Genomic DNA, 12,500 nt, shown 5'->3' with positions numbered 1-12,500 from the left:
GAATCTGGCTTCTGTTTCCGTGTGGACGGGGCAAGGCTTCCGTTAACGCACGTATGTGCGTCCCTGACTCTCTAAAGAGGACGCACTACAGTTTCGGCTGGGGAGTCCATGAGACGCACTATAGAATCGGCGTTAATCGAAACGTGAACGAGCACGGTCAAACAACAGCGCTCGCCTCTTCTCGTTTCGCTAGTTTTCGGTCGGTATCTTATCTTCCCGAAATTACGACTGCTGCAAAGTTAATTACTTTCGTCTTATCTCCCTTTACAGAAAACTGTTGCCCATTTCCGGTACGCCTCACAACGAGGCTTGTCGAGTATTCTGTGACACAGTTCGAAATCAGAATGCCTCGTGGTTTGACGCTCCAAAATACAAACAAGATGAAAAGGCTGATTCTGAATCAGTCGACGTTGATCAGCCAACTTCAAAAGGGGACGGATCACCGAAAAAGAAAAGCCGCACTTATCAGCGTTCATGGGAGTAAAAAATTCAAATGGCTGCAACACGACGAAGACGAACATGTAACGAAGTGCAGTACTTTTGTGTAATTTGTGAAATTCGCAAACAGGTCATCGAACAACTCCCGGGAAATAAATGAATTTGTGACAGGCTCGACAAACTTTCAAACATCGTCCTTGTACGGCTTTTATTTTTCAGTGGTTCACTCTTCTCAATCTGCCTTTTGCGCCTTTTAAATAGTAGTAGTAGTAGTAGCAGTAGTATTTTTATGTATTTATCTCTTTTTTGTTATGCTTTTTTTTTATTGATTTATTTATTTACTTATTTATTTATTTTTATTAATTCTATTTTTAATTTATGTTTTTTTTCTCAAGGCCTGACTGAGCGCGTTGGGTTACGCTGCTGGTCAGGCATCTGCTTGGCAGATGTGGTGTAGCGTATATGGATTTGACTGAACGCAGTGACGCCTCCTTGACCTACTGATACTGATACTGATCTAACTCAGTATGTGCATGTCCATCTGTCTGTCTGTGTGTAAGGGGGGCGGGGGGGGGGGGTGTTTGTATGTGCATGTATGTATATATATATAGATCACTCTTTCACTCTTGTGTGTGTGAATGTGTGTGTGCATGTGTATCTGTTTCTCTGTGTGTGTGTGTGTGTGTGTGTGTGTCTTTTTCTGAGTTCAGAGAGAGAGAGTGTGTGTGTGTGTGTGTGTGTGTGTGTGTGTGTGTGTGTGTGTGTGTGTGTGTGTGTGTGTGTGTGTGTGTGTGTGTGCGAGTGTGTCTATCTCTTTCACCACTCATTCAGTGTGTGTTTGTGTGTGATGTGAACTGATTGAAAGGCAGTGTGTGGTGTGTTTGGATGAAAGAATAGTTTCTTGACCTGTGACTGATCGGACTCACTAGAACCACATGAGGACTCCCTAGAACTCCTGTGTGGGAGTCCTGTGGACTCTCTAAGCAAACCAACTGTAGGAAGCCCTGCTGGGGTAGATATGGAGAGGGGAGGAGTGGGAATGAAGTGTAATGCGCTTTGAGCAGTATTTCTTGAAGAAAAAAAAAAGTGCTATATGAATGTTCATTGGTAGTGATGATGATGATGATGGCAGTTTCTTCGTATCCGAAGATCACTGGGAAGAAGGTCTAGTCCGGGTGAGGCAAGCCTTCTGGTGGCTGTACAGGCCAATCCTGGACTTGCATTGTCGGGAACAGCTGGCGCACGTGAAGGTTGGCTGGTCGCTGGAGGGGTGAACTTGAGATGTTGCCTCCTTTCTCCGCTCGCGTTTTTTCCCTGGCTGTCTGTGTTCTTTCCTTTTCAAATTTCCTGACAGCTTTCCTGGTGGAAGTTTTCCAGGCTGTAGGAAGGTAGATATGGAGAAGGGAGGAGGGGGAATGAAGTGTAATGCGCTTTGAGCAGTATTTCTTGAAGGGAAAAAAAAGTGCTATATGAATGTTCATTGGTAGTAGTAGTAGCAACATCAGCAGCAGCAACAGAAGTAGTAGTAGCTGAAACAGTTGCGATAAGAACAACAATAACATCAATTCTAGTTATGGACAGCAAAGTGAAAGGACGTGAAAAAAGAATGATGATGATTACTATTCCTGTCGACCAAAATAAAGCTTTAACAACACTGATGGACATTAATTTTCGGCGCTTGCATGCAAATCACATTGTAGTAAAGTCTGAAGACAGACCAGTACCTCTTGTAGTTCGTAAAATGTCACCAGTGACAAAAAGCGTAGCCACGTAACTAGTGGGGTATTAAAACTGCCACGTTTGCAGTCGGCGTGCAATCAGTAAAGAACAAACGACCAGTGTTTAAGTCCCCCCCCCCCCTTCACCACCACCCCCCTCCCCTTGTCTTTCCGGGTGAATAACCACAGCTGCATAATGCCGAGACAAGACAGGTCCAGACATGTTTATTTCAGGGAATGATTTCATGTCTTGAACATGAAAACCTAAAATGATTTAGACTGAAATTTCATAGCAGCATTGTCGTTATTCTCATCGTCATTCATCATCATAATCTTCTTTTCTTTTCTTTTTTTTTTTTTTTTTTTTTTTTTTTTTTTTTAATGTCCCGAAATTATGTGGGGTTTTTAATCTATGCTCTTATCGTGACTTCGGTTTCCAGTCCCCCACCCCAACCCCAACCCCAACCCCCACTTCCAGGGTTGTAATGAGTTCCTGTCAGGTTCTTCGACATCGGTACTGGAAGATCGTGGTGGCGGTCTTCACTGAAGTGGGGGACGCTCCTTTTTAGGGAGGGGAGGGAGGGGTGGGGGGTTCGCGACAAAGTCACTATCATCGTCAGAAAAGGCTTAATAATAATAATCATGGATACTTATATAGCACACTATCCAGAAATCTGCTCTAGGTGCTTTACAAAAACGCTTTTGTTAACCTAAAACATTGTATCTATGTTATATACACACACCAAAATGTGACTACACACACACACACACACACACACACACACACACACACACACACACACACACACACACACTGCATACATACATTTTAACATACATGTATATCTAACAGCTACCCTAACACACACGCACACATAGGCAGGCACAAACTTACATAAACACACGCACACACAATACACATTCATATACATGCATGTAGTTATGTACACATACATATGTATACACACATAGTCAAGCACAGCTAACGAAAAGGTAGTGGACCTGCCACAACTGAACTTATTGCTGAGGGAAAAGGTGAGTTTTGAGACGCGATTTAAAAGATGCGAGGGAATCAGAATGACGGAGGTTATCAGGGAGTTTGTTCCACGTCTTTGGCGATTGAAAAGAAAACGATCTGTGTCCATAGGTCTTACTTCTGACTTTATCAATATTGCTGTTCTGTGCGTGTTCAATCGTATCAAGGCACCACTAAACACCGCCGAACGTTACAGGTGAGCAGTGTACGGTATTTCCTTATGTGTGGCCACCTGGTGACCTGATTTCGACATTTCCCAGTGGACTGCCCCGGCGCTGGGGGGGGGGGGGGGGGAGGGAGTGGAGGGGACTGCGACAGACAAAACTAGGCAGTGGAAGGGGTGGGGATGGGGGGGCAGGAGGGCTCGGAAGGAATTCGTAGGAGTAAAGCCACTGGGATGGCGTGGAAGTCTGTACAGAAAAGAAAAAGAAAAAAAAAAAAAAAAAAAAAAAAACCAAGAGAGGCAAGGCCTTCAAGATTCGTGATACATGTACACTTAAAAAAATCTAATCCTTAAAATGTGTTCTGTATTTGTTATTATAAAGCTTCGCGTTTTATAAAAAAAAAAAAAAAAAAAAAAAGGGGGTCATAACCAGATTCGAACCCCGCGTGTTCGGGTGAGAAGAAACTGCCTTATCCATTACACTATCATGGATTCTTAACTGACGTTCTAAAATTTAACATTTGAACATACTTTTTTAAAGGGCGATAAATCAATTGCGGTATTCGCAGTGAGAACGCTGTTTGAATTATATTATTCTGGTGTATCTTGGGCATTCAAAAAATCTTTAAGGGCAATAAAAAAAAATTCTTTTTAATGGCTATCGCTGCAATTACACTGCAACATTTAGCCGTTTTCACTAGATCTAGACAGATGTACAAGTTTAGTTACACCCGCCGGGAATGTAGTACGACACGGTCAATTCAATTTCTCTTTTATGTTCATTCTAGTTTTATACTTTTAAAGTTGATATGAAAATTTAGTATTTTGTTAAACTAATAACATGTAGAGCCAAGTACAAGTACTTCTAAACGTCGTATGAAGTGAAAAGGACTTCATTTTGAGAAAAGTCAATCAGTTCAAGGGTATTAACTCGCATGGTTTACAATTTTTAACTGTGAATTCCGACTGATTCTGTGGATATTTTTATGGCAGTTTGGGGCATAATCCAGTAAGTGATGAGGCGTTCACAAATCTTTCTCTGAATAAATATTTCATCGTCTCCCTCTCCAACTTTCCATCACATGTTATCGTGTATTGTCCATTGAATATAGGATTGAACGGGCAGGTCAACAACTTGAAACAAAATGGCGTCGTTCGCGTTCGCGAAGAATATGAGCACGCACTTTGAATGTATAAATATGTGTACGCAATTGATTTTTGCCCATGACCTTCAGGGCTCAGCCAACAGATCTGTAAAGTCCACTCGTCGTATTGATTTTAGTATTTTCCGAAAAAGACCACTTGAGCGAATGACCATAGTGAAAGCCATGTACACTGAGAGTAAAACACACAGGCTTTTTTATGTATTGAGTATAATTTCAAACTGTAATGTTTAAGATGAGAAAGATCAGTTTAAAGCAAATTAAGTCCCCTAGCATTAATTACAGAGTAATTTCCCTTTATTACTATCTGCACCAAAACGTTTGCAAATTAAATAAAATTTCCATGCTTAGCAAAAGAAGTTCCTGCTTGAACAAAAAATGATAATAATGACTGCTGTAGCTGTTGGGTCAGAATATCAGATCAAAAGTGCCAAGTTTAGAGAATACAAAAAATATAAATATAACAGTAAATGCAGTTTGCATATAAATTAGGCTTCATTTTTTATTATTTTGTGCCCATCCCAGAGGTGCAATATTGTTTTAAACAAGATGACTGGAAAGAACTGAATTTTTCCTATTTTTATGCCTAATTTGGTGTCAACTGACAAGGTATTTGCAGAGAAAATGTCAATGTTAAAGTTTACCACGGACACACACTCACACACATACGCACAGACAACCGAACACCGGGTTAAAACATAGACTCACTTCGTTTACACAAGTGAGTCAAAAAAAAGAAAAGAAAACCGACAAGAACGGTAACTGTGTGCCTTTGTTACTTCACGGTGCAAAAGTGACTTGCCTTGGATTGTTGTCACGTCAAGAACTGCAGTCTCATTGTTTGCTAACTTATGCTCCAGGCACCGTTTAAAAATCAGTTTTGCGCATAATAAACGATTGTTGATCTCTGTGTGTGTGTGTGTGTGTGTGTGTGTGTGTGTGTCTTGTTCGCCTTTCAGGGCTGAATGTTAAAAAAAAAAAGCAGTTATGCTTCCTCCTCTACCCTCGTGACATGAAAACTCATTTCGTTTAATTCCCCCCCCCCCTCTCTCTCTCTCTCTCTCTCTCTCTCTCTCTCTCTCACACACACACACACACACACACACACACACACACACACACACACTGTATATCAAATACAACACACCAGGATGGTGTGACATCACCCTGTCATCACACAGCCGAAACGATGACGATGTCACGCTTCCTTATGACGACAGAACTTGCGTGCACCCCGTGACGTTTGATGGATTGCCGTATGGCGGGGGGCCCAATGGACAACCTGCCTCTATGGTAAAACAGGAAAAAAGAACAATATGGCCAATAATGGTGTGTTGTTGTGGCTCTATGGACAACCTGTCCCTATGGTAAAACAGGAAAGAATAACAATATGGCCAATAATGGTGTGTTTTTTTGTGGCCCTATGGACAACCTGTCCCTATGGTAAAACAGGAAAGAAGAACAATATGGCCATTTCTGGTGTGTTTTTGTGGCCCTATTGACAACCTGCCTCTATGGTAAAACAGGAAAAAAGAACAATATGGCCAATAATGGTGTGTTTTTGTTCTTTTGTTGTTGTTGTTGGTTTTTCGTTTGTTTTTGTTGTTGTTGTTGTTTTGTTGTTTGTTTTTGTTGTTTTTTTTGGGGGTGGGGGGGGGGTTGTTGTTGTTTTGTGTGTGTGTGTTTTTGTGTTGTTTTTTGCTCTACTAATACAATGATATCCATAATGCCATGCATTTCGTGTTCTTTCTTGACGTTCATGTCGGTGATAAGAGAACACTGTCCAGTTTATTGTGTTGCATGCTTGTATGATGTGTGTGTGTGTGTGTGTGTGTGTGTGTGTGTGTGTGTGTGTGTGTGTGTGTGTGTGTGTGTGTGTGATCATAAATTTGTGTTTGAGTGTTTAGTTGAATGTTTGTACAGGGATATTCATTTTTTATCATCAATAATAATTATTATAAGTAGTAGAAGTAGTAGTAGACTATCGACTATCGAGCAAATCCGATGATTTTAGCCACACAGCAAGTTTCATTTCTGTTGCCTCACATTGTGCATCGCTTGAAGGATGGTGTGTGTGTGTGTGTGTGTGTGTGTGTGTGTGTGTGTGTGTGTGTGTGTGTGTGTGTGTGTGTGTGTGTGTGTGTGTGTGTGTGTGTGTGTGTGTGTGTGTGTGTGTGTGTGTGTGTGTGTGTGTGTGTTTGTTTGTGTGTGTGTGTGTGTGTGTGTGTGTGTGTGTGTGTGTGTGTGTGTGTGTGTGTGTGTGTGTGTGTACGGTGGGGAAGATAAGGGGGAAGAAGAAGAAGAAGAAGCAGTAGTGCAAAGAAAAAAGAATAACACAAACAAGAAGAACAAGAAGAAGAAGACCACGTCTTTAAAACTAAAAGCATTTTCATGGAGAGAGAAAAACAAAGACACCCCAGCAAGACAAGAAGCAGCAATTACGGCCCTTCCCTTTCTGTCCCCCCCCCCCCCCCCCCCCCTTCCCCCCTCCACACACACACACACACACTAAAGTCACAACGCAACATATCCTGTCTTCCACGTCTCTCCAAAAACATACATCACTTATGAAGTCATCCCCCCCCCCCACCTCACCTCCTACCCCCCCTCCACGTGAAAGATTAATTTTCTGCTGCATCGTGTTTGCGTCTAGGCGTGTCTCAAGGTAACTCAGACTTGCGTACAAGGAAAGAGACTGCAACACGGTGACACAAGGCGTGCCCGTCTCTGGTGACATGTTACACACTGCTGCATGTGGGGTAACCAACAGCATAGTGGTCACTAGCTGGACAGGACACGTTGTCCGCATGACAGACAGCAGGATCCCGAAGATGCTCTTGTATGGGCAGCTGAAGGAAGGCCACCGCGAACTTGGAAGACCCTGCAAGTGCTTCAAGGACACCTTGAAGACAAACCTCAAAGTCTGTGACATAGACATCGCTTCCAGAGAAACTGATGCCCTTGACCGCTCTCGCTGGAGGATGCTGTGCTCTAGTAGCATAAAGACGTTTGAAAACAAGAGAACGCTGGCCATTAAGGAGAAGCGTGAGCGAAGGAAACAGGGCTCAACTTCTGGAGGCGTTTTCCCTTGCAACACCTGTCGGAAGTGCTGCGCATCCAGATTCAGCCTCTTCTCCCATATGAGGACACACACCGACAGATAAGCCTGCCTGCCTACTCATCCGTCGGTCCGACGGGAGACTCCATCAGTGGTCACTTAAAGGATTGGGCTTTTCAGTCTGAGGGTTCTGGAGCCAGTTGCATTGCTCGAACGGAAGAGCCTAGTATGGTCGTAACCCGCTACTAACTGTGTGTAGTACGGAACTGACCAATGGCGGAGTTCGGTCAACGCAGGCATTTAGTCACGTGTAACTGTCAAAAAGTTAGAACCAAGCAATGCAACTGGCTCCAGGGTTCGAATCTCGGTTGGCACTTTGTAGGTCAAGAGTGAATATATATATATATATACCTTTTTCCTTGTCCCACTTCGTGCGTGTGCACGCGCATGATCAAAATACGCACGTGCAAGACCCTTAACTAAATCCATGTCAACGTCGAGAACGTACCCAGCATGCTCACGTCCTGAAAACGGAGTGTGGATGCCCACATGGCGGGGGGTGGAAAATGATCATACTGCGTGAAAACGTGTCCAAGTGTACGCAGAAGAGGAAAGGCAGTGCACAAGGTCGCTTCCGGCCTGTATGTCATGGCTTTCAAGCTGAATGTATAGCCTGCGTATGTAGAAAGTGAGTTCAGTTACAAAGGGATATGAACGGAACAAGTGTAAAATAAATAAATAAAATGAAATAAAATAATAATGATGATAATGATAAAAATGATAATAATAATGATAATGAAATTAGCTCTGTAAAACTTCCCTCACACGACATACTTTTTTTCCTTAATACCTCTCTGCTGTTTTCAGCAGGGTGTCAGGTATATTTAGGTGATGCGAGTCGACAAGACTGATGACGAAGTGGGTTAGCAGCTTTTGTTCAGAGCTGGAAAATATTCAAACAGCGAAAAAGGAAGGGTCGTAATTCAACATGGTGTTGATTTATTACGCGGAAGCGATGAAAGAATTTTTTCTTCTTCTTCTTCCATACATGATGATGATTTTAGACTCTGAATAAATCATCATATACTGAATTACGCAATTATACTGTTATAATCGCATCCTTTTTTTTATCTTTTCATCCACGTTGATTTTATACATTCAACATGTTTTAATTTAACTCTCTCCATACGAACAGCGAAAGAGACGACGTCAACAGCGTTTCAGCCCAATTACCATCATCAAAATATTGCAAGCGGAAGGCTCTTATACTGAAGAGGTGAATGTTGACAAAGAATACCACAATTCTGACGACGGAAGCTAAAGGTTGGGTCATTGAGACACCCACTGGACATCCGAGGGGTCTGTGTAGAGGAGAAGAGAGGACTGGCCGTACTGAGTGAGTTAATATCAGAGTGAATAAATCTGACTTAATGTTCCAAAGCCGTGTCTTCCTGAATTCGGCTGAGCGGGCCTAAGCGCTGGGAAACGAATGATCAAACGACTTCAGCAATAAATGGGTGAACGAATGAATAGCTGTTTGAATGATTGAATGAATGTACGAATAAATGAACGAGTGAATGAATGATTCTGACCAAGTGTTCTGACTTTTGGTTTCTTTGCATACAACTTCATTATCAATTCTTCACATCATTTCTATTTTTGAGTCGGATGGTGTAGGCCTACAGTCCATGAAGAGCAGGTTGTTCTTCTAACTTCGCGGAAAATAAAGAAAGTCTTACAAAGTATAACGCCTTGTAATAATCAGTGTTCTTATTGATTATAATAAGTATGTTTAATCAAAACGGCAGGAGAAAAGAAAATATGCTGATTTGACAACTGTCTGCAGCCTGACTCACGTCATTCGTTTCCACACACACAAAATGTATGTCATTTCATTGTCATCTTTGGGGAGAATGACGAAGCGCTTTTATTTTTACTCACATGACATTGATGATTGATCGGTGAGAATTTCCTAGTCCCCTACTTTTCCTATTTTCGTATGCCTCTTTGTGTGTGAGTTCATCGCGTGTGATCGATGGTTTGAAAATAAATGACCTAACCTTATCAGTGAGAGTTCGTTTTCCATTCATCTTGAAGCATATCTCGTATTTCTTTCGCGTCGCGGCAGTGAAAGAAATGTTGAAAGTGTTGTTGTTGATTTTTTTAGTCTTCTTCTTCTTAGTAGTAGTAGTAGTAGTAAGTAGTGGTGGTGGTATGTTATCAATAATTTTTATCATAACGATCGGTAGTAGCTGTTGTATACAAAATGATGGCAATATAAAGCGCCTATTTTTTTGTGGTAAAATCAGCAGCTATCTCTGTCTGTCTGTCTGTCTGTCTGTCTCTCTCTCTTCTCTCTCTCTCTCTCTCTCTCTCTCTCTCTCTCTCTCTCTCTCTCTCTCTCAAGCTTGTCAAGCTTCCATTGCATTTTGCAAGCATACCGTTCAACGAACACAGAATGCAGATCTTAACAGCCGCCGTGCCATGGCGAAGTGGTTAGCGTCGCGGATTAACGGCTGAGAGGAGCGGGTTCGATTCCCAGCATAGGTGGGCCGCGGCCGGCTCTCACTCACAGTCAACTGTGCTGTTGTCTTAATTGGGAAGACTCGGACAACATATTCGAGTTTCATCCACTCAACGGGCGCATCTTCGGATGTGTTGCTCTAAATTATCCAGACCAACCCTACAAGTGTCTGTATCTCTCGAGCCTGTTTACGCCAGGATATCATTGTGACCGGCAGCGTAGAGTACAGCCTTGTCACGCAGTCGCAAATCTGTAGCAGCATCGTCATCATCAGCATCGTCATTCATCACCACTACAGAAAACAAAATTGCACTACAGTCTGTGGCCTCTCATGCCTTGTTCTCATGATGACCTCAGTTTCTTCTTCTTCTTCTTCTTCTGCGTTCGTGGGCTGCAACTCCCACGTTCACTCGTATGCACACGAGTGGGCTTTTACGTGTATGACCGTTTTTACCCTGCCATGTAGGCAGCCATACTCCGTTTTCGGGGGTGTGCATGCTGGGTATGTTCTTGTTTCCATAACCCACCGAACGCTGACATGGATTACGGGATCTTTAACGTGCGTATTTGATCTTCTGCTTGCATATACACACGAAGGGGGTTCAGGCGCTAGCAGGTCTGCACATATGTTGACGTGGGAGATCGTAAAAATCTCCACCCTTCACCCACCAGGCGCCGTCACCGTGATTCGAACCCGGGACCCTCAGATTGACAGTCCAACGCTTTAACCACTTGCCTATTGCGCCCGTCGACCTCAGTTTCAATCCCCCTCCATTTCCACGCCTGGCATAAGTCTTGGTAAAGTCTTCAGTGTCGGCAGATTCATTGAGGGATTGTCGCTGGAGGGACGTGGTGGCGGTCTTCACTTGGAGGGCGGGGGTGGGGGGCCACTCACCCAGTCTGGCTCCGCGACAAAGCGATTGTTGTTATCAGTAGGGGGGTTAATAGGTCGTATGTGTCAAGTCAGAACAGGCACAACTGATTTCTTTACAATGTGATAAACTACAAGCTTTCTTTTCCAATAATGCAGAAGTGGTATGCTCATGCTCCTTATTATTATGATATTATAATGCCACCACTCGCTTTCGCCTTACCCTAGATATCATTACTGTAATAGTTGACATAATTGATGCTATTGCTATGTTACAACTGGTCCAGGCTATTTATTATTAATGTCATCTTAAATCATCATGGTTACTACAATCATTAAGATGTAAACATTGATTGATTGAACGATTGGACAAATCTTCCTTTTTTTTCTTTTTTTTTTCTTTTTTTTTTTTTGTTGATGTTGTTGTTACAGATTTGTTTCGCCTTGTTTAGTCTGTCTTGTTTTGTTTTGTTATATCTCTCTTTCTGTAGTGGAAGATGCTACTGTTCGTTTTATATTGTTTGTTTCATACTATTCTCTGTATTGTACACATGTTTTTGGAAAATTTTTAAAAAAGGTTAAAAAAAAAAAAAAAAAAAGAACAGGCACTACTGAACACCACCAAGGTGTGACTCAGCAGCGATGCAGGATCTCCTCTGGTGTGTGGCCTCCTTTCGACATAACATTGATAGTTGCCTGTGGACTGTGGGCTTTAGAACTGTGACGGATGAACGAGGGTGTGGCTGTGTTTGGGGAACTCGGAATCATCGGCGTGGGAGCAGTTCCACTGAAATGGTGCAGATGGAACAACAGATACATAGATAGATAGATAGGTAGATAGATAGATAGATAGATAGATAGATAGATAGGTAGGTAGGTAGGTAGGTAGGTAGGTAGATAAGAGAATATACGAATAAACAAACATACAAACAAATAGATGAATAATCAGATAAATAGACAAATAAATAAATTAATTAACAAAAATTTTAAAAAACAACAGCAGAGATCTGCTTTCTGTCCAACACAGCCTGGGCGCCCCACCCCCGCTGACCGGGGTCCTGGATCCGAACCCTAACAGCTGGCTGGCCAAGGCCAAGCGGTACGCCAACCACCAGGTGCCCGGCCCCCAGTCCATGGTCATCGCTGACGGTAATGATGATACTGCAACTACTAACTTCTACTGTGTGCGATAACCAGTCGTGTCCGACTATGACCATCAGAACAGCAGAGGAGGCAACTGCTGTCCCGATTATCTGGGGCTAGAATTTGATTATTGTGGAGAGTGTCTTGCCCAAGTTACATCCCCACTCTCTCGGCCAAGAGGATTTTTGGACAGTCGCCGTTGGGATGGTTCCCAAAGGCCAACTATAGCCCCCAAGGCTGCAGCACTAAAGAGCCAGTGCAGTCCTGCCTCCTAGGTTCAGAGTCACAGTCCGTCACAAAAGAATAGGCTGTAAATGACTTCCCGCTGCAACTGAGAAACCATTGATCATACAGCTCTCACTTTGCTACTGCAACTGCTTCTACTA

General features: G+C 42.8%; 1 protein-coding gene across 1 annotated transcript in view; it reads left to right on the top strand.

Moving 5' to 3' along the window:
• Window positions 1–12,500, top strand: part of LOC143281719 (adipocyte plasma membrane-associated protein-like) — a 37,635-nt gene that overhangs the window by 6,058 nt on the left and 19,077 nt on the right. The window contains exon 2 of the mRNA XM_076586988.1: window positions 11,999–12,120. Coding sequence (XP_076443103.1) covers window positions 11,999–12,120 — 122 coding nt within the window. The remainder of the gene's footprint in view (window positions 1–11,998; window positions 12,121–12,500) is intronic.

The sequence above is a fragment of the Babylonia areolata genome, chromosome 4 (assembly GCF_041734735.1).
Source record: "Babylonia areolata isolate BAREFJ2019XMU chromosome 4, ASM4173473v1, whole genome shotgun sequence".
Classification (NCBI taxonomy): Eukaryota; Metazoa; Mollusca; class Gastropoda; order Neogastropoda; family Buccinidae; genus Babylonia; species Babylonia areolata.
Note: the sequence above shows the minus strand (reverse complement) of the source record. Positions and strands in the feature narration are given on the sequence as shown.